At 44.3% G+C, this 27,345-nt stretch overlaps 1 protein-coding gene across 1 annotated transcript; it reads right to left on the reverse strand.

The window, feature by feature from the left end:
- On the reverse strand, positions 1-27,124 carry lfng (LFNG O-fucosylpeptide 3-beta-N-acetylglucosaminyltransferase). The gene is made up of 8 exons (XM_070901215.1): positions 26,458-27,124; positions 10,183-10,231; positions 8,931-9,033; positions 7,486-7,639; positions 4,594-4,679; positions 4,037-4,202; positions 3,846-3,931; positions 1-2,191 (listed from the first exon to the last, which is right to left on the reverse strand). Exons 1-8 carry the CDS (start codon positions 26,956-26,958, stop codon positions 2,125-2,127), a joined length of 1,212 nt encoding a protein of 403 aa, XP_070757316.1. The 5' UTR covers positions 26,959-27,124; the 3' UTR covers positions 1-2,124.
- Between the last annotated feature and the right edge of the window lie 221 nt (positions 27,125-27,345).

The raw sequence follows: 27,345 nt of genomic DNA on the forward strand, positions 1-27,345 counted from the left end.
TTTTAGTTTGAGCAATAAAATCCTTTATTAGAAAGGAAAGGATGGGTACTCATCAGCTTTCACTGCAACCATTCAGGTTCCACCCCTGAGTATCAGTGATTATATTTACAGCGCTTTACAGTATTTTGTTTCCAGATGCTGGAATATAAATAAGAGGAGCAATTAAATCTAAGAGTTCAAACATCACGTTTTTACAGATCAGAAAGATTTCTGAATATTAAGCAACCATTTCAAATATACAGCAATACAAGAGAACAGTAAATACTGTCCAGATAAATATATACACAATGCAACTAACCCAGTATGGGTCACCATCACAGAGCATAACATGACTGACACCTGCTGCTCTAAGTGCTACACACTTGATGGGATAATTTTTAGGCCTTTCATTCCCTCCCTTACTCTGAAATCAGGACAAAAGGAAGACTGATTCACACGACTACGAGAGCTGTTAGGGGGCGAATGAAAGGGTTAGAAAGATGATGCTGTTTTATGTTAAAAGACGACGTTAAGAAAATATTAAATAGCTCTTCCATGGCTCAGTGGTAAACACACCACCCAGTGTGGAACTGAGCCATACAGACCAGGAGGCATCCAGGTTTGATCCCTGATCTGCGCTGAGTGAGCCGATCTCCGCCAGGAGGCAGCTTGCTACAAGTAATCTCAATGCCCCCTCATTAAGGAACAGGAAAAATAGCCAGTGTTCCCACTTCTGATCTCTAGCCAGTGAGCAAGTAGTACCAATACATGGTCACATTAGAAGACAGGATTGAGATCAACTGCGATGCCTCCCCTAGGTCAAATAGCTTGATAATTTAGATCATGGCACATAAAATGCAGCCCAGTGGCCACAAGTGGTCATCAGCAACATTTGATTCCAGGTTGGTGGGGGGGGGGCGGGGGGGTGCAGAGGTCTAAATAATTTTTTTTTTTTTTTTAATTGTTAAAAATAATGTAAACATATTTTACCAAAATTGTCACAAAATTATTTCTTAAACTAGATGTTTGAAATCTTCCTGAACGGTCATTTGAGGCACAAAAAACTAGATCGGGATTTGTAAATAAGTGGTCTTACTACATTTAAAAAAAAATAATCTTTCAAACAAGTCAAAATGTATAGAAGTGAATTTCAGTTTGTAAAACTGTTAGGGGCATTTTCAAATGAAGTGATATTTTCAAATGTCAGTCTGAAATACCAAACATTACGATCAGTAGAATTAATCAAACAGCATTTTATCAGCTAGTCTTCCAGTAACTATTAGTGCAGCACATTTTCCAAATGAATCCCAGAAGTGTCACGAGAGTAGCTAGCTCCTTTCCGTGCCATTAATAACCATAGGATTTTACCAGGAGGGAAGAAAAGTGCTTTCACATACAGACAGGCCCCAGTAATAATCAGAGGCCGTGTCTAAGAGCCTCCAGCAGCCAGCCTTGAACACAAGCTTTTCCAGTGATACTCTCAGCAGTATGAACGACACAGATGTAAAAGAAATCCTTTCAGGAAATCGCAATTATCTTTAATCCCATCTGGCGTCTCGGGTTGTGGCAGTAATAATTTTCCAAACTCAAGTTGGAAGTGATTCTACATTCTTCAAACATGTTCAGTCCTATGTTTTTAAGCATCAGTTGAAATTGAACCTTTGAAGCATCATCACTTTGCATAGCATCTGTATTTATGGCTCAACACAGAGCAGCTTTCCTCCAAGTTCATTGACTTTCTCCGAATGCCTGCTCGAAGTGTCTCAGAAAAGCAACGAGTGTTTAAAGCTGGCTCGAGGAAGAGTCTTTTACATTCTAAAAGATTTGCCGATACACATCGGCAACATTTGCAATTTCACACTTGGGGAAAAAATAATTACACGACACACACAATCACTCATCCTTTGTGATGTCTGTTTGCCTTCTGCCACTTCCTGTTCTGCCCGGATTCAAAGCATGGCTCTGTTCCATACAAGGACTGCAAACAGGAGGGAGACACTATAGACTATCGATACATCCAGGCCGCACAGCAGCCCTACCACCCAGCAATGTGCATTAACGCAGCTACACAAGAGCTTCACAGCCAGACATAGTGGTCCCCACATCCCCTTCAGATACCGGGGTTACACGGGACGAGGTTAGAGGTTAATAAGTAACATTGCGAGGACACCATGGGGTATCAGGATACAGGAGACAATGTATTGAGCGAAACCTGGAGAGAATGAAAAATACAGATTACGTTAGTTGTATAGGAGACAAATATACTTTCTGTAACTCAAAGTAAAATGATCTGCAGCCAATATATCAGAATTGATTCCACTTTATGTTAAGGCACTGATATTTACTGAAAAGATCCTAGTACAATACTGAGCTTTGCATGATGTGGAGTAATGTTTGTATTTAACTCTTGTTCATTTATCACCTTGTGCTGCTGTACAAATCTATCACTGCTTTTAAAGAATGAGTCGATGGCAGAATTTACCAAAGTTATCAAGATCGATTGCACACTCCGTAAAACTTGCCAAAGTTCTTATCACAGCACTAGTATTTGGTTTCTTCCCTTTCACTTATTTGTTTGGCTTGGCTCCTGTTGCATCTGCTGGGCAGGGTGTTTCCCAGACTTCTGGAACAGTGCGACTTGTGTTGCAAAATGATTATAGATTAATGGTATCCTGGAATCATTCTGTTGAATTCACTATGTGCAGCCCACTCCACTGGACTGTTACTCCAGTGCCAATGTTAATCTTTACTGAAGGCACATATCCACCTCTGCCCCCAACCAACTTCTGTAGAAGCTTGCCATTCCATCTCCACTCCTAATAATTGGAAACAATGCTTTTAAAAAAAAAAGTGGGGGTTGGGTCAAGTCAATGGTGGGTATTGTCCACTAGATAGTTTCTTTCCAAGACACTATTTAGAAAGAGAAATTTTAAAACCTCACCATCATATTAGATTAACATTACACATGGGTATACATTTTAATAGCAGGGATGACAATCCACTAACTTTCCCATCCAAAATAGACTGTCTAGTGAAAATAACCAATATTTAAAAGAGATGCTAGTATATGACCATTTTCTAAATGGAAGCCAGGCAACCAGTCATTCCTGCAGTTCTTGAGCTGCTTGCTAAGTGTTTGGGAAACTGTGCTTGCTCCAAGTTTCCCCTCCACAAAGCACTAAGCAGCAGTGAGTTACATAAATTGTTGCTGCTGCACTTGGATGCCCAGCCTACGCCAAGCGGTTTCAAAGGGAATTATATTGATAATTGCTGGGTGTTGTAAAGTGAATTCACTGCTGGTGAAACAGTAAACCATCATGACACCCCCAACATCAGACATGTTCTGACAAGTCTGCATCCAGACAAGGAACCTCAGCCATTGGGAGCACAGGTCGGAGGTTTGGGTGTACACTGCCCACGATATCCCGATCAATAAATTGAAAGGCTGGAAAATCACGGGCAGTGCACACCAACGTTTGATACGTGCTTCTGGCCAGTGAACTTAGCCGCTTGGAGTGTTGACTCTTAAAACTTCCCCCAACATCCCTTCCCACGCTGCCACTGATCAGCGTTATCAAAGCACAAAATATAGCAAAAGATCATCAAGGCATCCCACAAATATGTATAAAATAAATAGATATTTATTTCTACAGCACAAGATTACAGACAAATTAATACTCTTCCCTTCAGTAGTTCTACAGCAGGTTAATTTCAAGTAGAAAGCAACATTTTTCAGATTTGGTTTCTGCATGCAGCACACTTCATATTTCGCTGAAGCAGAAACAAGAGGACAGGAGTGGAGTGCACAAATGTTAATGGTGAATAGACTGCGCTGGATTAATACGTTGAAGGAATTTCACACTTACCGAGATGGATCCTCCTCAACAGAGAAGCCCCCTTTCAGATTAATGGCATTCCTTTTATTTTCAAATGTGCCATAGCTCAACGTAACCTGTAATACAGAGCAATACAATTCAGGTGCCTGATATTTCTCCGAGGAACAGGGGTGTTCCAGTATTGAAATACCGCCGGGCTGTTTCCAATGCATGCTGCTTACCTGGTTAGGGATGTCAGATCTCATTACTTGCTGCAGGTTCTCCAAGTGCGAGTGGAACAGGTTACTCCGAATGAGCTTCACTCCCAGAACGGCCTCGATGATGTAACCAATGGTGCAGTCGTCAGGGAGACGGATTTTCTCGGCGGTGTTCATGAAGTGACCGCCACTGTGGAGAAAGGAAGCAGAAATTGGACACTGCACGCTGATCAGGCAGCACACGCGAACAGCGGGTTCAAAATAAAAGTTTTGCATTCAACTAATAGCCAAGAAAGCCACTTAGATTCAATTAGGTATGCAGCTTTTTATAACAAGACTGAATCAAAATGTGTAACAGTTATGGTTAAAATCTCAAACTTTCAAAATTTATGCAAGCTGTATTATATCAAGGATTTTTCATTTGCTTGCATGTGTGTATTAAAGAAGTGAACAAACATGTGCAATTTGTTTTAACAAACAAGAAACTAGATTATGCAAAACGTTCCTGGTCATAAACAGCAATGGCAGGCAGCATGCAAATTCCCAAATCTCACGTGTATAGCTGATGTCACTATCCGTACCTTGCCCATGGACTCATCTTCAGTGCTAGTCCTCGGCTGATGCAGAATCCAGCCCCTCCAGTCGCAAACCAGAAATGCACTGGACGCTGCAAGAAAACAAGAAACATCAGTCACTGAATTAAACAAAGTGCCATACTCTGTTCTCTCACTGCCCGAAAGCTGACTTTCAGATGAGATGTTAAACCGAGGCCCCCTCTGCTCTCAGGTGGACGTCAAAGATCCCAGCGCACTATTTCAAAGAACAGCGAGGGGCTTTCCCTAGCGTCCTGGCCAATATTTATCCCTCAAACAAAATCACTAAAATCAGATTATCTGGTCTTTAACACTGCATTTGTGGGACTTACATATAGGGTATACAGCACAGAAACAGGCCAGTCGGCCTAATTAGTCCATGCCGGGGTTTATGCTCCACTCGAGCCTCCTCCCATCTTTCCTCATCTAAATCCATCAGCATAACCCTCTATTCCCTTCTCCCTCATTATGCTTATCTAGCCTCCCCTTAAATGCATCTATACTATTTGCCTCAACTAATGTCTGTGGTAGCAAGTTCCATAAGGACATAATTAGGAGCAGGCCATTTGGCCCCTCGAGCCTGCTCTGCCATTTAATAAGATCATGGCTGATCTGATCATGGACTCAGCTCCACTTCCCATAGCCCTTTATTTCCTTATCGCTCAAAAATCTGTATCTCTGCCTTAAATATATTCAATGACCCAGCCTCCACAGCTCTCTGAGGCAGAGAATTCCATAGATTTACAACCTTCAGGAGAAATTCCTCCTCATCTTAAAATAGACAGCCCCTTAATCTGAGACTATGTCTCCTAGTTTTAGTTTCCCCAAAGAGTGGAAATATCCTCCCTGTATCCACCTTGTCAAGCACACTCATTATCTTATATGTTTCAATAAGATCACCTCTCATTCTTCTGAACTCAATGATTATAGGCCCAACCTACTCAACCTATCTTCATAAGTCAACCCCCTTATCTCTGGAATCAACCTAGTGAACCTCAACAGCAAATATATCTGTCTTTAAATACAGAGACCAAAACTGTACGCAGTACTCTATGTGTGGCCTCGCCAATATCCTGTACAGTTGGACTTCTGCTTTTATACTCTATCCCCCTTGCAATAAAGGCCAACATTCCATTTGCCTTCCTGTACTTGCTGTACCTGCATACTAACTTTGTTTCATGCCCAAGGACCCCCAGGTCCTTCTGTACTACAGCACTTTGCAATTTTTCTCCATTTAAATTATAATTTGCTTTTCTATTTTTTCTGCCAAAGTGGATAACCTCACATTTTACTCCATCCGCCAAATGTTTGCTCACTTAGCATGTCTATATCCTTTGCAGATTTTGTGTCCCTTCCTCACAATGCTTTCCCACCCATCTTTGTATCAGCAAACTTGGCTACATTACACTCAGACCCTTCATCCAAGTCATTTTAGATTGTAAATAGTTGAGGCCCCAGCAATGATCCCTGCGGTACCCCACTAGTTACTGTTTGCCAACCAGAAAATGACCCATTTATCCTGCCTCTGTTTTCTGTTAGTTAGCCAATCCTTTATCCATGCGATTACCCCCAACCCCATGAATTTTTAATTTGTGCAGTAATCTTTTATATGGCATCTTATTGAATGCCTTCTGGAAATCCAAATACACCATATCCACTGGTTCCCCTTATCCACCCTGCTTATTACATCCTCAAAGAACTCCAGCAAATTTGTCCAACAGGATTCCCTTTTTATGAAACCATGCTGGCTCTGCTGGATTGAATTTTGCTTTTCCAAATGTCCTGCTATTGCTTCCTTAATAACAGACTCCAGCATTTTCCCCAATGACCAATGTTTGGCTAACTGGTCTGTAGTTCCCTACTTTCTGTCTGCCTCCTTTTTTAATAGGGGCATTATATTTGCAGTTCCACTGGAACCTCCCCAGAATCCAGGGAATTTTGGTAGATTACAACCAATGCATCCACAATCTCTGCAGCCACTTCCTTTAAGACCCTAGGATGTAAGCCATCATGTCCAGGGGACTTGTCTGCCTTCAGTCCCATTATTTTACCGAGTACTACTTTTCTAGTTAGTTAATGATTGTATTAAGTTCCTCCCTCCCTATAGCTCCTTGATTATCCACCATTGGGATACTTTTAGTGTCTTCTACCATGAAGACCAATGCAAAATATTTGTTCAAAGTCTCTGCCATTTTCCTGTTCCCCAGTCTCATCCTCTAGGGGGATGAACATTTACTTTAGCCACTCTTACTACAGGTTTATATTTTGTGCTAGTTTACTTTCATAATCTATCTTCCCTCTATTACTTGTCATTCTTTGCTGGCTTTTAAAAGTTTTCCACTCTCTGGGTAAAGTAGTTTATTCTGAATTCCCCTATTAGATTTCTTGGTGACTGTCTTATATTGATGGCCTCTATTTATGCTCCCCACAAGTGGAAACACTGTATCCACTATCAAAACCTCTCAATTTTAAAGACCTCTATTTAGGTCACCCCTCAGCTTTCTTTTTTAAAAAAAATTAAAATAAGCAACAAAAAAAAAAAAAAAAAGAGACTCAGCCTGCTCATTCTTTCATGATCAGTATACCCTCATTTCTGGCATCATCCTTGTAAATCTTCTCTGCACCCTCTCCAGTGCACACATTGTTGTAATGTAGGAAATGTGGCAGCCAGAGACTACACTTCACAAAGTACGCAGATAGCTTTGGGATACCAAGCTTGTGAAAAAGAGCTAAAGTCGTCTCTTTTTAGAAGTTAAATGTAATTCTTGTTCTGCCTGAAATCTCAACAAACAAACTTAAACAACCATTTGTGCCAGTATGAAGTTTCACTGTACAAATCTGCACTATGAGGGAACCGACAACTGATCCGCTGCCACTTACCACTTTATTGTCGCTGATCCTTTCCGTGGCCTCGATGGGTCGGTCAAGGCTTGGTTTGCCAATGTAGATGTCCTGAGTGTGGGGGTACTGCGACAGCAGCTTCACTAGCGTGCGGGTGTTCACATAATTATCATCATCAACGTGGCAAAACCACCTGAAAAAAGGTGAAAACGGATCAGTACACGGCACGAGAAAAAAAAAATCAGCAACTCGTTAAATGAGCCCCATGGTGTTCCCATTACTCATGCTCTCACTCAAACTGGACTAGAACTAGGAGAACAAAACTGTCCTGCTGTGAAGCTACATTTTTTTTTTGCTTGAAAAGGACCGAATTTGCAGAAGCTGGGCGAAGTCATTTCTAACCAACACCTCGTACGATTTTCTAGAAAGGAACATCAAAAATGGAACTGGCTTCCCCAGATTTCTCAGTGGGTAAATGATCTTTTGATGCAATACTGAGCCACTCTGACAACAATGATCCCCAGCTCAATGCCTAGTCAGTGCTGGCTTAGCTAGAGGAGCAACTGGCCTTGGGATCCCGGAAGGAGGCAGGGACAAGAAAACCATTGCTGCTCCTGATTATCAATCCCTGCTGGAAAGTATGCAATGAGGACAGGAACCATCGCAGCTGTGATGCCCCCACAGTTGAATATCCTGCTGACGCACACATCCGAGGCACATGATGAACGGGCACATAGCTGGACAGCATCCATAGAAATGCACTTCAGCAGGTCGCCACATTCTGTTGGGGTGAGGGACCAACTTTATTAGAATAATTTACATAAAGCACATTTCCACCAGACTACAGACGTTGTCTTGTGGCACCCCACATAATAGTGGTGTCTTAATTTCCAAAACATCAAGTAATTTCCTGAATTCTGAGGTTTTATGATGGCATAGCCTAGTTTGACTGGGCTCAGATTAATTCCATTCTACACCACAAAGCGGTCTTAACTGTAACCAGCATCAACAGATTCAGATTACATCTAGTTGTTTTTCTGGATTTCTTTCCTTCCCCATCAACCTTTGCTGAAGGTGCGGACTTCTGCTGGTGTATGGGTGACGTCAGTCCGTTAGTACCTTGCCCTCCGTGGGCATTCACGTCACCCAAGCGTCAGTGGGATATTCTATGCAGAGGGCCCCAGAGCACAGCCCAAACCGGTTCGCACTTGACTTCTGTAGACAGTGGATTCAGGGCACAATAATCACAAGTCAGGATCCCGGCTGCCTTTATTTTCTACTTTCCCTTAGCACAGGTGTGCTGAAGCCACTATAGCAGTGCAACTGTTCTTCTGACAGGAGATCTGCTCAGTGCTCATGGGGGATTGAACTAGGACCATCTGATCAGAGAGGCTTAGTATAGCAAGGTGATGCAGTTCTTTACTAAATCACTGAAAAGGAACTATAAGCTCACTTTTTCCAAGTGACTTCTCCTTGTTACTTACTTTTTTCCCGATTCAATAAACTTGTCGTATTCTACTGCCATCTTGCAGGAAAGTGCTTGTCGGCTGTGAGCTGCTGAGCAGTTAGTATTGAACACGTGGCCGGCTAGTGGGGAAAGGAAACACATTAGCAACAAGATACTCGGTGGACACAAGGCAAAAGCTACAGAACAATGTAAACAAACACCAGAAATGTGCATTAAGTTCAGAGTCAAGGTCAAATTCAAGAATCACAGAGCCAACAACCCCGGCTGGAAACAATAAGAACTTGGCTTTCCAGATAGCATTGGACAAAGTGATATTTTGGAAGTGTCTCACCTCAAAACAAGCTGAAAACTCCAGTTACTAAGTCTCTCATTCCTCCCCCCTAATTTTTTTCCAAAGGATTTCCCAAGTCTGTACAAACTGACCTGGAGTTAACGTGCTTAAGATTTAAGCTGTAGCTTTTGGTAACAACACAATCGAATTTGCAGACAGCTGCAGCCTGGCAGCAAAGGGTAGGGGTGGGTCACAGCTCAGCTGGCTCCTTCCACTGAATCACTTAAATGTTGCTCCTCAGTCTGGAGTCAGGTCAGCCACAATCTCCATGGCAACCACCCTCTTTCTCCTCTCCCGCAATCGATTTGATTCAAGGGCATCCCATGCAACAGGTGGCGGATAGTGGGAACGATTTAGTTGAATAGGGACCACGATTATGAAAGATTGACAGCTAGAAATCACAGTCACAACCTCGAAATGCAGGGGCTTCCAGGGTTGGAGATGCTCAGATAGTGGCTGAATGTCGCTCACCTTACTCAAGTCAACTCGCAGACCTTTGCTGCTGTAACAACAGGAGCATCTCATCAAACAATGATCACACAAGAATCCAGATTGCTCCACCTGACCACGGTCTGATTTTATTTTTGGAACCAATGGTGTCAATACATGTACGACAATTTGACAACCCTCTACAAGAGTATGCACAGTACTTGGAAGAGTGGGCTCGCTTAGAGGGAAAATCACCTACTCCACCCTCTTCCACTTTGGAGTAATTTTAATTTGCTGAGACTACAAACAGCAGAAAGATTTTAAATTTGGAAGTCTCCCAGGCTTTCTTTGCTAATTGATCTCCATTAACAGATGGCTCTCTATAATGATGAGAGTTTAATCATTGCTGGATCCATTAGGTTAGGAGACATGGGCTCCTTCCAGATGTAGGGACAGGTGTGCAGCAAGGACCTTGCGTGACCCCATAAGCAGTTTCCACATGGCTTACCTGTCTTTTTCTTTAGCTCCTCATCTTCACCATCAGTGAAGATGTACGTCTGTAAAACAAAAACAGGAACAGTGAACTTCAAACCTATTTACCAAGAATCTGGCTGCTATTACTTGGGGCCTTTATTGCTATGGCAACATTGTTATTGGAAGAGAAGAAGAAATGGATAATTGAGGACGTGTCTATGTATTCCCTTTATCCCTTGGCTATTTAGCTGTTTAGGGTATGTTCATTCAGCGATTCTATAAAAAATGTGCATCATCTTACTTTACCATCAAATTTTTATCGCATAATACTCCTGTGAAGCGCCTTGGGATGTGTCACTATGTTAAAGGTGTTATATAAATACAAGTTGTTGTTACAGACACAAAAGGATAAAACCTAAAAGCCATTGTTGTGTGGACTCTTTCCCCTGTCCATACCTATTCAAAGTGACTCAAAGTCTGCCTCCCCCCTTCCCAAAAAGACACGATTCTGCCCACGTCCACCTGATGGGTTGTCCCTCCCTTTTGCCAGCCTTCACTTTTATTCCCAGACCATCCAGCACCAACAGAGCTTGCCTTGGCTCTGAATAATGCAGTTTATTCCAAACCGCTGCTTAAACAAGTCAAACAAGCTCAAAGTGTGAAAGGGGGTGGGGGGGTGGGGTGGGGGTTGAGCTTGCAATGAGAAGCAAACCTCCCCACATAACGATCTGTTGTGTTGCTTTCTTGCTGTTTTTCCGCAGCCTCTCCATAGCAACCTGTTCAGAGCTCCACAGCATCCCAGCCCCACAGCTAAGGCAAGACAAAGAGGAGGTGACCCGCGGGGCGCCTTTAACATAAGGGCCATTGTGGCATAGTCTGTCACCAAGAAGCCCAACCATTCAGCAAGAAATAGTCTTACAGCCTGTGCTTAAAAGTGCCAGCACGTTAACCATCGAGCGACTGCAAGTCGCAATCGAGCAGTCCATTCAAGAATTTTTTTTTTTTTTAAATAAAAAAACCCAGTCAGTTTTGTTTATTCAAGAAGGTACAGAACAAGCTTTCAGGGACATAAAAAGGCCGAGATATTCGAAGATAAAGCGAGTCCAACGATAACGCTACTTTGATGTCAATTAGGCTTTCTTTCCCGCAACCACTTTTATTTAAAAAAACACAAAAAAAGGAAAGCTATTTCCTTAAGCTGTGGGTGGGGCTGCACCTGGCAGTACAACACCCGAGGCACCTCCGCACTGGCACGGGCCTTGAGCCACTCAGCTGCTCGCTTTCCCCGTCAGACCGGGGCATGTTTACACAGTTAACACCAGGCGTGTTTATACAATGACTAGGCTGGAGCCACTTAGGCCCGTCTGTAGGTAACTTTTGTGTGGCTGTGAGCAGAGGCCAAGGTGCATTCGCGTCCAGCTGCTCAGGAGCCTCTTGCTTGCCTGTTTGAACAGCGGATTTTAGGCAGCTGGTGAAGTGCTCGGGGCAGCTGCCATTGTGTTTGCATTTGGGGTGGTGGGGGGTGTGTGGATAGAAGGTAGGACCTGCTAAGGATTCAGCTCCCAAGGAAAAAAATATTTAGGGGTGGGGGGGGGGGGGGGGAACCAGCTGTCGAGTTCAGGCCATAAAACAATACAGAGAGACAAAGAGAGAGAGAGAGGGAGAGAGGAACTGACAAGGGGAGGGGGGAAAAAAGCATAACTTCTGCTCCACTGCCGCACAAGTCCCTGTGTATTCAAGGCATGCTGCTACCCACCCGCACTAAACTCTCCTCACAATAGCGAGGATTCCGCGCTTGAATTAAGTCGCCCAGCAAGGGAAACTAAAAACATGTTTTAAGCGATTAGCATACAGCTGAGCAATTTAAACAAAGAAGGAGGGGAGGGAGCAAGGCCTTTAGTTAAAGGGACTCCTTCTGGCCACCTGCTAGTTCCATTACCAGTTTCATGTGACAAAACACATTTTGTTTTGGTCGATAACTTGGCAAGAATTATTGTGCCTCTCAACTGCTTAATTTAAAAAAGGGGGGAGCTGATGGAATTTATGACTGACTATTTGAAAGATGGCGCCAAGTTAGCAGTTTATGAAATCAATTCCCGTTCCATGATTTACTGAAGTGCAGTTTTGGGGCTGATTGAGCCTATTATTGACCTCTAAATGCAAATAACACACATGCTTATCCAATGCAAAGGCTTGCAGGGAAAACTTAGCATGCTAGGTAGTAAAATTCCAGTAGAATCCATTCTTTCCCTGGGAATGTTTAAAAGGGTTTACCTTGTGCAAATATTTTGAGACTGTTGGATAATAATTTCAACAACAAAAAAAAATGGTATTGTGCAAATACACCTGGGCTCTGCCCACCAATGACAATCACTCTGGTACAAAGCCACATGTTCACACGCTGTCTCAGGTGTTTAGGATCTGCTCGCCAAAATTCAACGATTTTCTTACCGACTTTCGCCCGAGTGGTCGCTCTTCTCCCCAGAATGTGATAAGCTGGTGTTTAACTGATATCTGGCGCAATTGGCCATTCCTCATGCACAAGCCAAAACTGTTGAGTGTTGGCAAGCTGCTAGACCAAAGGGCACAGTCACTGTGCCCACACCTAGCCTCCAGACAGCCTATTGCACATTTAACCTGTCGGACCCAGCATTAGAAAGATATTGGAGCTGTGTGGAATGTCAGAGGCTCATGACAGCCAACGATAACTTGGCAAGCATTCCCAAATGCCTGCTTGAATCCCTCAGAATACTGCCACCCAAGATGATACCAACTGAGGCCTGCCGATCTTGCAACAAATTTCAATTCAGAGCTCCCTATATGGCTCAGACGTAGACCATATACAGTAGACACCTCAAAGCACTGGAGAAATAACACCAACGCTGCTGCCTCCGCAAGATCCTGCAAATCCACTGGGTGGATAGATGCAGCAAAGTTAGTGTCCTCCAGCAGGCCAATATCTCCAGCATCGAAGCACTGACCACACTCAGGCGGGCCACATCATCGGCAAGCCCGACAGGAGATTCCCAAAGCAAGCGCTCTACTCAGAACTTCTACATGGCAAGCGAGCCCCAGGTGGTCAGAGGAAACATTTCAAGGACACCCTCAAAGCCTCCTTGATAAAGTGCAATATCCCCACCGATACCTGGGAGTCCCTGGCCAAAGACCGCCCCAAGTGGAGGAAGAGCATCCGGTAGGGTGCTGAGCATCTAGAGTCTCGTCGCCGAGAGCATGCAGAAACCAAGCGCAGGCAACAGAAGGAGCATGTGTCAAACCAGACTCTCCACCCACCCTTTCCTTCAACCAGTCTGTCCTGTGACAGAGACTGTAATTCCCACATTGGACTGTTCAGTCACCTGAGAACTCAGAGTGGAAGCAAGTCTACCTCGATTGAGGGACTGCCTATGATGAATGAAAGATCAAAAAGGGCCAGTCTATGTTGATGTTAACTGATCTCAGTTGGGGCCACTGCAATTGCTCTCATGCTCCTGAACTAGGAAGAGTGGAGGGGAGGGGAGGAAAGAGGGTGGAATCAGTCGCTCCCTAATCACTAACTCACCACTCTTGCTGGAAGTTTCACATGTGTGTAGGGACATCAGGCTGCGATGCACTCCACAGTCAAATAGCCAGCCTAGGCTCACTGACAGTATGAGGCATTAATTGGCTAGATTAGACTAGCAAATGATACTTAAAAGGTTGATGGTAGATAGGCAATGGCAAACCTTTAACGATCAAATGGACAAACTTCAACAATTATACATCACTGTCTGGAGTAAAAATAAAACGGGGAAGGTGGCTCAACCATGACTAAGGGAAATTAAGGATAGTGTTAAATCCAAGGAAGAGGCATATAAATTAGCCAGAAAAAGCAGCAAACCAGAGGACTGGGAGAAATTTAGAATTCAGCAGAGGAGGACAAAGGGTTTAATTAAGAAGGGGAAAATAGAGTAGGAGAGGAAGCTTGCCGGAAACATAAAAACTGACTGCAAAAGCTTCTTATAGATATGTGGAGAAAAAGATTAGTGAAGACAAACATAGGTCCCTTGCAGTCAGATTCAGGTGAATTTATAATGGGGAACAAAGAAATGGCAGACCAATTGAACAAGTACTTTGGTTCTGTCTTCACAAAGGTAGATACAAATAACTTTCCGGATGTACTATGCGACTGAGGGTCTATTGAGAAGGAGGAACTGAAGGATATCCTTATTAGGCAGGAAATTGTTAGGGAAATTGACGGGATTGAAGGCCAATAAATCCCCAGGGCCTGACAGTCTGCATCCCAGAGTACTTAAGGAAGTGGCCCTAGAAATAGTGGATGCATTGGTGATCATTTTCCAGCAGTCTATCGACTCTGGATCAGTTCCTATGGACTGGAGGATAGCTAATGTAACACCACTTTTTTAAAAAGGGAGAGAGAGAGAGAGAGAGAGAGAGAGAAAACAGGTAATTATAGACTGGTTAGCCTGACATGAGTGGTGGGGAACATGTTGGAATCAATCATTAAGGATGAAATAGCAGCACATTTGAAAAGCAGTGATAGGATTGGTCAAAGTCAGCATGGATTCATGAAGGGGAAATCATGCTTGGCAAATCTTCTGGAATTTTGAGGATGCAACTAGTAGAGTGGACAAGGGAGAACCAGTGGATGTGGTGTATTTGGACTTTCAAAAGACTTTTGACAAGGTCCCACACAAAAGAGATTGGTGTGCAAAATCAAAGCACATGGTATTGGGGGTAATGTACTGACATGGATAGAGAACTGGTTGGCAGACAGGAAGCAGAGAGTCGGGATAAATGGGTCCTTTTCAGAATGGCAGGCAGTGACTAGTGGAGTGCCACAGGGCTCGGTGCTGGGACCCCAGCTCTTTACAATATATATTAATGATTTAGATGATGGAATTGAGTGTAATATCTCCAAATTTGCAGATGACACTAAACTGGGTGGCGGTGTGAGCTGAGGAGGATGCTAAGAGGCTGCCGGGTGACTTGGACAGGTTAGGCGAATGGGCAAATACATGGCAGATGCAGTATAATGTGGATAAATGTGAGGTTACCCACTTTAGTGGCAAAAACACAGACAGATTATTATCTGCTTGGCAGATTAGGAAAAGGGGAGGTGCAGCGAGATCTGGGAGTCATGGTTCATCAGTCCTTGAAAGTTGGCATGCAGGTACAGCAGGCAGTGAAGGCAGCAAATGGTATGTTGGCCTTCATAGCAAAGGGATTTGTGTATAGGAGCAAAGAAGTCTTACTGCAGTTGTACAGGGTCTTGGTGAGGCCCTACCTGGAAGATCGTGTTCAGTTTTGGTCTCCTAATCTGAGGAAGGACATTCTTGCTATTGAGGGAGTGCAGCAAAGGTTCACCAGACTGATTCCAGAGATGGCTGGACTGACATGAGGAGAGACTGGATCAACTGGGCCTTTATACACTGGAGTTTAGAAGGATGAGTGGGGATCTCAGAAACATAAAATTCTGACGGGACTGGACAGGTTAGATACGGGAAGAATGTTCCCAATGTCAGGGAAGTCCAGAACCAGGGGACATAGTCTTAGGATAAGGGGCAGGCCATTTAGAACTGAGATGAGGAGAAACTTCTTCACTCAGTTGTTAACCTGTGGAATTCCCTGCTGCAGAGTTGTTGATGCCAGTTCATTGGATATATTCAAGAGGGAGTTAGATATGGCCCTTACGGCTAAAAGGGATCAAGGGGTTATGGAGAGAAAGCAGGAAAGGGGTACTGAAGGAATGATCAGCCATGATCTTATTGAATGGTGGTGCAGGCTCAAAGGGCCGAATGGCCTACTCCTGCACCTATTTTCTATGTTTCTATGACGAACGACAACTTGGGCTGCAAGTGCTCACGGGACCATATCTCTGCAAGAATTAGCAATTGCGGGGGGAGATCATCAATTTGGAAAGTCTAAAAACAGACTCATTAGCTAAGTCACCTCGTCGCAGTATTTAGCCAAATGACAAGAGTAGAGTGGGCAGGATTTGGGTTTAATTAACATTGAAAAATATTGGGGGGGGGGAGGGGGGGGAAGAAAGAGGGCTGCTTTAAAAGTCAGCGTTGAGGGGTTGGGACATCAGGAAGAGAACCGGCCCTTATGCATGTTCGAACGCCAAAAAACATTTACACCAGCTGGGAAACAGATTACAAAAAAGGAACAAAATATTGAAAACAAAAAGCATCCAGTCGCAATTAAAAAACATCCCTGACGGCTGTTTTATTAGACTTCATCCATCTGGTTCGAGCTGGCGTCTGTCAGCTGTACACTCCACGCCCGAAGCAGCGGGGAAGAGAACGAACTCCGCTGCCGCCCTCCCCAATTGCAGGAAACACCGCGCTCGGCTCTTCGGAACCGGCACTGCGGAAACCAGCCTGTCTCTGCCTCCTGAAAGGACACTCGGCAGGAAAGGCAAGGCCGGCTGGGGGCCGCCGCGTCAGCCCATTCGGAGCCTGTCTCGGAGCCCTGCAGTTATCACTTCTCACACCCCGACCCGTCTTCCTGCTCGGGACTTCACAAGGCACCCCTGGCAACCGGCCAGCAAACTCGCTTCACCCAACAGCCCAACGCGAGAACTCCTTTCGGTTTTTCCAGCCTTGCTTCTTCCTCTACTCTTCTAGCCCCTTACAAGTGGAGCTCAGTTCGCACCCATGTGCTCCATCCTGGCCCTCTATTGCAGCACCCATCCCAAAAGAGTGGTTAACACTCGAGCTAATCTACCATAATTAGCTCAATTGCAGTTCAGTGCAGGGGCTTTGCATTAAATGTGCTGCTCATATTCTGGTTACCACCACATATCATTCACAGGGTTCTGAATATCTGTGCACTTGGGATACCAGTCAGCTACAGGACTGAACCCAGTGTTAAATAACTACCAGCAATTACACAAAATAAGAGAGGATGTTGCCTTTCTAGGGGAAATCTAGAACTAGGGCATAGTTTCAGAATAAGGGGTCACCCATTTAAGACAGGATGAGGGGTACTTTTTCCCTGAGAGTTGTGAATCTGTGGAATTCTCTACCCCAGAGAGCTGTGGAGGCTGGGTTATTAAATATATTTAAGGTAGAAATACAGATAAGGGAGTCAAGGGTTACAGGGAGCAGATAAGGGAGTCAAGGGTTACAGGGAGCAGGCAGGAAAGTGGAGTTGAGGCCAAGATTAGCCATGATCTTATTGAATGGCAGAGCAGGCTCGAGGGGCCAAATGGTCTACTCCTGCTCCTATTTATGTTCTTATGTTTAACATTTTTCACAATGCAAAGGCAATAAACTAATTCACATTCGGTTTAATCTGTGTGGACCACACTTCCTGTGAGCTGTTGTCACACTGTACACCCCATGTCTCAAGTCAGTGATATAATAATTACCCACATTTTAAAATATGTGGCACCTATTGCTTCTTTACTCCTGCAGGCTACAGGAAAGTATAACAGACAGTGTTTCCTGGGATTAGCACACCTTCACTAACCCAGCTCCTGAAGAATGGGGCTTTTATCTTGCACAAATCTATTTACAAGATACCTAGCATTGAATCAAATACTTCATTGTTTTCTGGGCCCATTGTTGCCCTGCATTCTATTCTTCTCTTTCAACTAGGAATTGCTCATTGTGATCCCTCAGCATCCATTCTGACCAACACAGGAAGGCACGCTGGAGGAACCGTGAACAATGAAGTCAGCCAGATTCGAGAAAAAGGCAGGAAGTCATTTTCTGTGGATAAGCTCAATAGCACAGGGCCAAGAAGGGAACATAGGAAGTTTGGCAACATTGAATAGAAGTTCTATTTGAAATACTACTTCAAATTGACACCACAGCTTTGGCCAGAATAAATGCATCAATTTTTATAGCAGTTTTTAAACATTTTATTTTTTAACTGGGGTTAAATGGCCAGCTTCCAGACTATCCCTTTAATTTGTACTCATCATGACAGTAACATGAAGTAATTCAAGAGCAGAACCAATGGCAGTTAAACGGGCCATCATAAAACGTCAAGCCCAGCAGGCCATGTACAATTCCAACAGCTAGACATTGTGCAGCAGTTGCTGAAAATCTATTAAAGAGTGACCCAACAGCCTTGGTGCCATGAGCTGCAAACTAGGAGCTCGATTTAGAGTCAGGCCTACAGTGCCAATCTGGTCTGAGATGTATGAAAGTGGGTCCACTGGGAGCTTTACAATGGCAGTGCCACCTAGTACAGGATGGGCAAAAAGCCCAAGAAAATAGCGCATCAGAGAATACAGAGCAAGATGGTCCACACTGAGGAATGACAAGATACAAAAGGAAACAAGATTGGACAGGTTTGGTTTTAAATAGATTACAGAATAAATTCTTTATGGATTTCTAAAGCCCCAGCTGCTCATTAAGTGCTTGGTGCGACAAAAGAAATGTCAAATAAAATGTTGAAATATGAATGTTGTTTGAATGTGCAAAAGAGGCCAATTCTTGCCACCATTTTATCACTGCACTGTCTGGCCTTCAGAGTGTTCCAATTGCTGGATCTTACATTTTAACAGGTTTTAGAGTCCCTCAGTTGTGGTTCAGTGGGCAGCATATTCGCCTCAATCACAAGGTTATGGGTTCAAGTCACACTCCAGGGAATTGAGCACTTAAATCTAGACAGACACCATTGACAGTACTGAGGGAATGCTGCACTGTCAGAGGTGCTGTCTTTTAAATGAGACAGTAAACCAAGGCCCCGTCGGCTCAGGTGGACGCAAACGATCCCATGGCACTAATTCGCAGGGGAGTTATCGCCAGTGTCCTGGGGCCAATATTTATCCCTCAATCAACATAACAAAAACAGTTTATCTGGTCATCACATTGCTGTTTGTGGGAGCTTGCTGAGCACAAATTGGCTGCTGCATTTTCCACATTACAACAGTGACTACACTCCAAAAAAGTACTGCATTGGCTGTAAAGTGTTTCTGAAATGTCTGGTGGTCAAGAGAGAAGCTACATAAATGTAAGTCTTTCTTTAAAGAATCTGTAGCATTTTTTTGAAATGATGTTACATGCACCATTGGCTGCTTTCGGTTAGTGCTGTTCCCAACTTGCTAACACTTCAATGTGCCTCAGGGGTGGAGAGCGTGCCTGTTGAAAGCTGAGACGATCCCAACCCATTGCAGCACACGCCAAGCCTGGAGCTGAATGCCTCGCCTCTCCTCCCTGTCTATGACAGGTGAATTGATAGCTTCAGAAGGAAGGCTCCAGATGCTGCCACTCTCGTTCAAACAGCAATCAGTTAATATTGACACACGCTTCGCACATTCCAGGCTCAAGGTAAACAGTCGAAAGAAACTGCCTTTTTAAAAAAAAACTTTTTGTCTGCTCAAGCAAAAGAACCTGCCGGGATTAACCAGTTGGAACAGAGCTGGAACCAGCTTGATATGGCCCAAGATGCTTCTTGGCCCCTGAGACACCAGATCAGTGTTTATACTGTACACAGTAAACAGAGCATAGTGGTCCAACGGCCAAACAGACATTGAGACACGTACCAGGAAAAGAATGCAACCATCAACAGAAAAACTGTTGAGCTGCAGGTTCATATTTAAATAAAGCAGTATTTGGTACGAAGTTGGTGTAATATTTAAAAAAAACAGATTTGTTTAAAAAGTAGCTTTTCAATTATATCCATAACTTCTTCAAATCCTGAGCATTGCCATGATGTGTACACCTATCTTTGTAACTTCTAGTCCGACAACCCTCAGAACTCTGCGTTCCTCCAACTCTGTCCTCTTGTAGATACCCCACTCCCTTTGCCCTGCCATTGACAACTGTGCCTTCAGCCATCAAGGCCCCAAGCTCTGGAAATGCCTCCCTAAGCCTCTATCTTCCCAGTCTCTCCTCTTTAAAGACCATTCTTAAAACATAACTTTTGTTACCTGTCCCAATACATCCTTTAACTGGGTGTCAATGTGTGTGTCTCCACACTCCTGTGAAGTGCCTCAAGACCAATGTTCCCCATAATGTTTGGGTGGGGTCCCTTTAACAGGCTGCGTAGCCTTTTCAAAATGCCGCACATGCGCAAAATTTCCCATTTGAAAAGCTGGGCTGCACGGGACCTCCAGACAACTGCACGGTGGCCCAACTTAGCGGGAACATTGCTTGGGATGTTTTCCTACGTGAAAGGCGCAATATAAAGGCATGTTGTTGCTATGTGTTGCAGGGCCACTTTTCAAAATGGCAAGTTTGAAACAGGAGAGAGGGTTCCAGCTCCCGATTGCTAGCCAGTGGGTCCTACTGGAAAGCACACCAATTAGGCTCATTCATAATGCTCGCCCTCCCTTCCACAGTCAAATAGCCTCACGTAGAAAGAATGGCCACTTGGAGAAAGTGCTACAGAGTTCCTCGCTCCCACAAAACCCTGCAACACAAACGACATACTTCAGGAGCGATGGATAATACAAGCAAGAGACAGCAAGCCACATCCATATGATGGGCTTGCTGCCTGCAATGGGGCCACCTGGGCTTCTACCCCTGATTTTCATAGCCACTCCCTTTACCCTCCCCAAATCATTGTCCTCTGCCATCCCCACCAGCTGTTTCATCCCAGCAATTTAAATCTTTGTCTGTTGGTTTAACAAAAATTATCCACTGCAGTTAGTAAATTCAATACAGCCACAACCAGCCCCTTCTGCTATTAAAACTGATCATTGAGTTTGCTTGTTGAAGGAGAAGGGGGAAGTGCTCAAAATGCCATAGATTTTCTCTCTCTCTCGCGCGCGCCCCCCCCACCCCCCTCCCACCGAGATGTACAGACCACCTCGGGGGGCGGGGGGATGACAGACCAGAGAGGGAGGAATTTATTTTGTTTGATGGATAAGAGTGAAGGAACACTTGACAGATGCTTTACAGCTAGACTCTAGGGAGGCGTTCTCTTCCAAAAACAAATCCCCCCATCACACTATTCCAAAAAACAAACTGATGTGTTTGTTTTGTTAAACGGGCAGATGCTTTAAATAGCTGAACCGTTTTAACAAAGCACCTGCCCGTTTAACAGAAAACAAACACTCTTTATCCCCCCCATCTTATTTAAAAAAGGGAAAGAAATTGGGTTACTTTATATATAATTTATATATAAAGATTTGACTAAAAATAACTTGGATCACTGCCTAGTAACTTCCTTTCTGAACCCAGTAACACTTTTTTTCAATGAAAAAAACAACTTGCATTTGAATTGAAGTCAAAAGAAACAATACAACAGCCACTCAGCTGCTGCAGACAGTGTACAGATGATACACGTGGGACCAACACAGGTGGCAGCTGCAAGAACGGTCAGAACTGCCCTAAAGGCTAATGTTGCACTGGAGGTGCATTCTCAACATGTAAGTTTTTTAGTGCTCTGGATTCACTCCATTTACATTACAGAGTGGGCCTCAGGACATTGAGGCAATACTTAAAACTGCTCACAGTTGTCCAACAGTAAGGATTGCAATTTGAAGGCTCTTATGTCAGTCAAGTGCAAACAATGTCAAATGCAGAGTTAGAAACAGAAGTAGGCCATTCAGCCCCTCAAACCTGTTACACCATTCAATTCCATCATGACTGATCTGTATCTCCATTCTATTTACCTACCTTTGCTCCATGCCCCTTAATATCCTTACTGAACTCAGAATCTCAGTTTTGAATTTTGAAATTGACCTAGCCTTTTGGGGCTGGGGTTTAGAGCTCCAGTTTTCCACTAGCCTGTGTGAAGTGCTTCCTGACACCATCTCTGAATGGCCCAGCTCGAACGTTAAGGTCTCTCCCACCAGAGGAAATAGTTTCTCCATCTAACCTATCAAATCCTTTAACTACCTTAAGCAACTCAATTCGATCACCCTATAATCTTCAACACTCAAGGGAATTCAAGTCTAGTCTGTGCAAACTGTCCTCAATTTATCTTAGTCCTGGTATCATTCTGATGAATGTGCGCTGCTCCCCTTCCAAGATCAATATATCCTCCCTGAGATGCGGTGCCCAGAACTGAACACAGTGCTCCAGATAGGGGTCTAACCAAAGCTTTATATAACTGTCGATCAACTTCCAGTCCTTTGCAGTCCAGCATCCTATTGGCCTTTAATTATTTTTTTGTAACTCTGCTAGCTTTTAGCAATTTCTGTACTCAGACCCCTAAACCTCTGCGCTCCTCCATGGTTACTAGCGTCACATCATTTAGAAAATACTCTGATCTATCTTTCTTGGTCCAAAGTGGCTGACCTCACACCCCTACATTTGAACTCCATCTAACAGTTTGAACAAGACCCTGGTCTAGCCTGAAGGGGTTGAGTCAATGGTGAGGCTGAAGATGATGTTTAGCTGTTTACTTCACTGTGAAACCTTTAAAATGAAGACATTTTAAGAAATAGGTTTTTTGGGGCCTTACTAGTTAACAATATCTAAATTTAACAAGTTGCTCTGCAAGCTGATTCCACGTCTCACAATTTTGCACCATGACAACGTCACACACACACACACACACGAGAGTCAGGTACCTTTCTGACTCTGCAGAAATAAATACCCATCACTAAGCTCTTTTCTATTTTTTTTTTTGCCGTTCTATTTTTGGCATTCTAATGTTGATCAGCACCTTCATTTCCCAAGCAGTCATAGAATCATAGAATGGTTACACAACTGAAGGCAGCCATTCGGCCCATCAAGCCCGTGCCAGCTCTCTGCAAGAGTGCTTCAGCTAGTCCCACTCCCCCACCCTTTCCCTGTAGCCCTGCAACATTTGTTCCTTCAGGTACTTATCCAACTCCCTTTTGAAAGCAGTGATTGAATCTGCCTCCACCAAGGCAGTGCATTTCCAGATTCTAACCACTCACTGTTTAAAAAAAAAATTCTTGTCACCTTTGGTTCTTTTTCCAATAACCTTAAATCTGTGTCCTCAGGTTCTTGACCCTTCCACCAATAGGAACAGTATCTCTATCTTCTGTCCAGACCACTCATGATTCTGAACACCTATCAAATCTCTTCTGCTCCAAGGAAAACAACCTCAACACAGCACCCAGTCTATCCAGTTAGCAGTGGAACACAATATTTACCAAACTAAAGTATAATGGACATTTTGTTACTTGTGTTTATAGGCCAGGATCACACTTGATCTAAATGTCATATGGCACTATGTACAGGGCCAATAATGGCTCATATACATAATCATGTATATTGTTGTATATCAAGATCATTGTAGTTATTCTCTCAACCAATAATCAGAAGACTTGATTGTCAAGACCGACATCTTACAAAAGCTATGCAGGTAACAAAGTGTCTCAAAGCCATATATTGATATTCTCAATACTCCAGTAAAAGTGTGTAGAGCTAGAGGGGAGCCACATATTTATTTTATAGTTGTATTACATAACCCAAATCTTCTACAACTCTAGACATTAAACACACTGGTAATGCTGAGCTGACTGCAAGGAGGTGGTAACCGTTTACTGTCACTCTCCAAGCTTCAGTAAGCTGGGAACCCCTTCCCATCACCAGGCAACCTGACCTCAGCTTCTTTCCTTTCCAAATCCACAGCTTCGTCTCCTACGTTCCCATGGAAAGCCCAGCACAAGAGGCCAGGGCTCCATTCTCTCGTTTCAGAAAAGGGCTTTGTTAGGCTTCAAGAAGACAGCGTGAGAGCTGAACTACGAACACTCAGACTTGGGATATGAGCTGAACAGCTCACAAAGCTACAAGCACCACAGATTTTTTTTTTTTTTTTTTTTTTTAAGCACAGATTCTATCACATCAGAGTTAAAAGAAAATCCTTTCAAAGGTGGTGCCTTGTCAAACGAAAGGGTCGCTTAAGTGAAGCTTTTGTCGATTTAGGAGAAGAGTTTAGACATCTTGTATGAACATTAAAATGTGTGATGTGTTTCAGATCTTACGGGATCACGATTTGTGAGCTGGTGAAATGTTAGTCCCAAACCACCTATTGCCACAACCAAAAATAAGTGACAAACCAGGCCCGATCACCAGGTGAGACAGGACCCAAACACCCATCAGTAACTCAATTTAAAATGAGCTTCTGATGATGGATTAACCCAAAAGCAATGTTATAATCTGATTACCATCCAGGTCTGAAGCAGCTCTAATTCAATTATAATCCATCTCAGTGACAGCAACAGAAAAGGATCAAGACAAGATAGTTCCACCACATGCAAGTACCTCAGTCGTATACACCCAAGAGAAATCTTCCCAACTAATGAATTCTTGTGTTGCTGACTTACAATCCAGAAAGTCTTAATACAAGCCAATTCAGCACATCTAAAATATTGTGTTATTAGAATTTAATATAATTTTCAATATAATTGTTAGAGTTTCATACAGTACAGGTGATATTACCACCCTCAAATAATTATCTAGCCTGGGTAGAAATCTTCCTGTGGACTATATGATTCCTGTTCACTCTTCATGAAGTGTTTTAATGGTTTCTTATCCCAATGCTTTCTGAATGTATCGGGACTTGAAGGAAACAATTGTCCCACAACATCTTCCCACGGCATGGAAACGGTTCAAATTCTACCGCCTTTTTTTTGTTAGTACTATCAGACTCAATGCGCGACAGTCAGATCCCAGAATCGGTTTTACAACTGACAAGTGCGGTCAAGTCAAAAAGTGATCACCATCACTAATCACATTACATGGGCCAATTCTCCAAATTCCCAGGAGGCTGGGAGAGGAGGCGGCAATCTAGGGGTGGGGGTGGGAATCAATGGCACTGAGGGTTAGTGCCAGCTAAACATTCTCAATTTATCCTTGTGTATGTCATTCTGGTTTTCAGTGGTTAATGATTGCACTTAACTCTACCATTAATTAGTTAAGGGAAAAGTCCAAGCTGAACAAAACCCTTTAACCAATAATGTGGTTAGAAATATCACACGGATGTCAAATGGCTACATTGAGATTTTCTCAACTAGCTCAAGTAACCTCCAACCCTGGAAAGTTAGAAGCTCCCGCCCTTTTTCTCTGAAGTGCTCACATTCTTCAACTTTCCTCCCTATTGTTGTTTTGTTACTGGTCGCTGGGAACTTAAGCCCGTGCCCTCTGCTCCCAGCCTAATTCTGCATTCAGCTCAGGCTAGTTGTTTAAGGCCTCTGGTTTCTGTTAAACCCTCTATTTAATCAGGTTAGGGCTGACAGAGCGTGGAAGTCCTTGTTTCAGGACTCCAGGGGCTCCTGCAAAGACAAATATTGTGCTCTCTTCTACCCACTCAGCCCATATCAGCAAGAACAAAAAAGATGGATTTCCCCTCCTCCCTCTACACCCAAGAGACACCATAATTTTAATAGTTAATCTATCAGTTAAAATAAATTGAGTAGAATATATCAAATTAGTGTGCACATTACCCTAACTCCAATGTGATTCAATAGCATTAATTCCTCAAAACAAAATATGGGAACTGCACAAGCCAAACAATGCTAATGCTAATACAATATCCAAGAAATCAATAATAGTTCTACAACAGGCGATTAAAAAAAAATCTTCAAAACCTTTTATTTAAAAAAAACTCCCAATTAGTTAAATGCACGGTTATAGCATTAAGCCGTTTAGATCAGAAAAGTTCAACCTTTGGCCTGCACATTTTAGGCAAGGACCTTTTGCTTCACTAGTCAGAGGTGGGCCACTTTCTACTGCCCAGTCCACACTGCAAAGTGTGCTTGTGGAGGAGACCTTGGATGAGGACACACCAGCCTGCTCACAACCATCATGCTGCTCCTTCAGGAGTAACCACTTAGAGATACAGGAGAACGGTGCAACCTCAAGAGGCAAGGTGGGTGTGGGGAATGCAAGAAAGTTTCCTGCATGACCAACAGCCGGTTTAAAGAAACCCTCGCGCCTGCGCTCGGCTGGCTCGCTGAACACCCGGCAAAATTCAAACTGCGGAGACTGGGGGGTAGGAGGGAGAGGCCCGTTCGGGACTCGGGGCAACCTGCAGCCAGAAGCGAGGGATGGAGAGGAGAGTGTGTTGACTAACAGAGTGCAGCGGATCTGAATCACCGGAATGTGGAGCGCTTGTTCTGTGGATGTAGCCCAAATTTCCTGAAGGCTGGAATACATGCAGATTGTCAAGAGGTACAGAGCAGTCTCCAGCTTTACCCGGTTACATTGGAATTTATCCACTTAATATGGGGAGACTATGGGCCTGAGGTACTTATATTGATAATTATAATAAATATTTATAATTATTAATAACATTGATTATAATTAATAACTCATTAAATAACTAATGAATAATAAACGTTATGATTAATAAACGTTATGAGTTATTAACAATGATTGGTACATTCAGCTTTCCCTGGGCTCTTCCCCTATCCTCTCTCGCTCACCTGTTCCCGGTTGCGGGAGATCCAAGTGTCCAGGAGCAGCTCCAGCCGGGACCGGTGGAATTTCTTGGTGGTTTTCACCGCGATGAACAAGTCGCCGACGGCGATATCGTCCCGGAAAGGCTTGGTGGTGACGGCCGCCTTGGGAGGCTGCGGCTCCCGCTGCAGGTCCAGCCTCTTGCCGGGTCCCAGCAGCACAATGCCAGAGCCCGCGCCCCGGCTCAGCTGGCTGAAATAGTCCTTGAAGCTCCTGGCCGCCGGGGAGAAGGAGGAGGAGGCAGCGGCGGCGGAGCTCGGGGGCTGGGGCTGTCGAGCCTTGGTCAGCCTGGTCGCCCGCTGCGGCTCCTCCTGGTCCGCCGGGCTCTCCCAGCTCTGCAGCGAGCGGCTCCGGAGCTCCAGCCCGCGGGGCGCCGGCTGCTCCTGCTCCAGCATCAGCACCAGCAGGCAGGTGAGCATGGCCCCCAGCAGCGACAGCAGCAGCTTCCTGCAGCACCCTCGCAGCATCTCTCCGCCTCGGCAGCGACAAGGGACTCCGGCAACAAATAGTGCGAGGGTCCGGCTGTGAATCGAACTCTGTGTGTGTGTGTCCTCTCTCTCTCTCTCTCTCTCTCTCCAGACGTGTGCTGAGCCTCGCTACCTCCCCACTCTGACTCTGCACACACACTCCAACTCTGTCTCTCGCCGCGGTCAATAGTCGCCCCGCGCCGCCTGCCGCCCCTTTTATAGACTGCTTGCTCCCCAAACCCCGCCCCCCTGGTCGCCAACCACGCCGCACCGCAGCACCCTGTATGAGAGGATGTGGCCACGGGAGCCAGCAGAGTGGGACTGGTGTGAGTGCATTCAGGATAAGTGTGCACGGTGCAGTGTGCGATAGTGTGGGTGTGGGGAGCG

Source organism: Pristiophorus japonicus, chromosome 15 (genome assembly GCF_044704955.1).
Source record: "Pristiophorus japonicus isolate sPriJap1 chromosome 15, sPriJap1.hap1, whole genome shotgun sequence".
Classification (NCBI taxonomy): Eukaryota; Metazoa; Chordata; class Chondrichthyes; family Pristiophoridae; genus Pristiophorus; species Pristiophorus japonicus.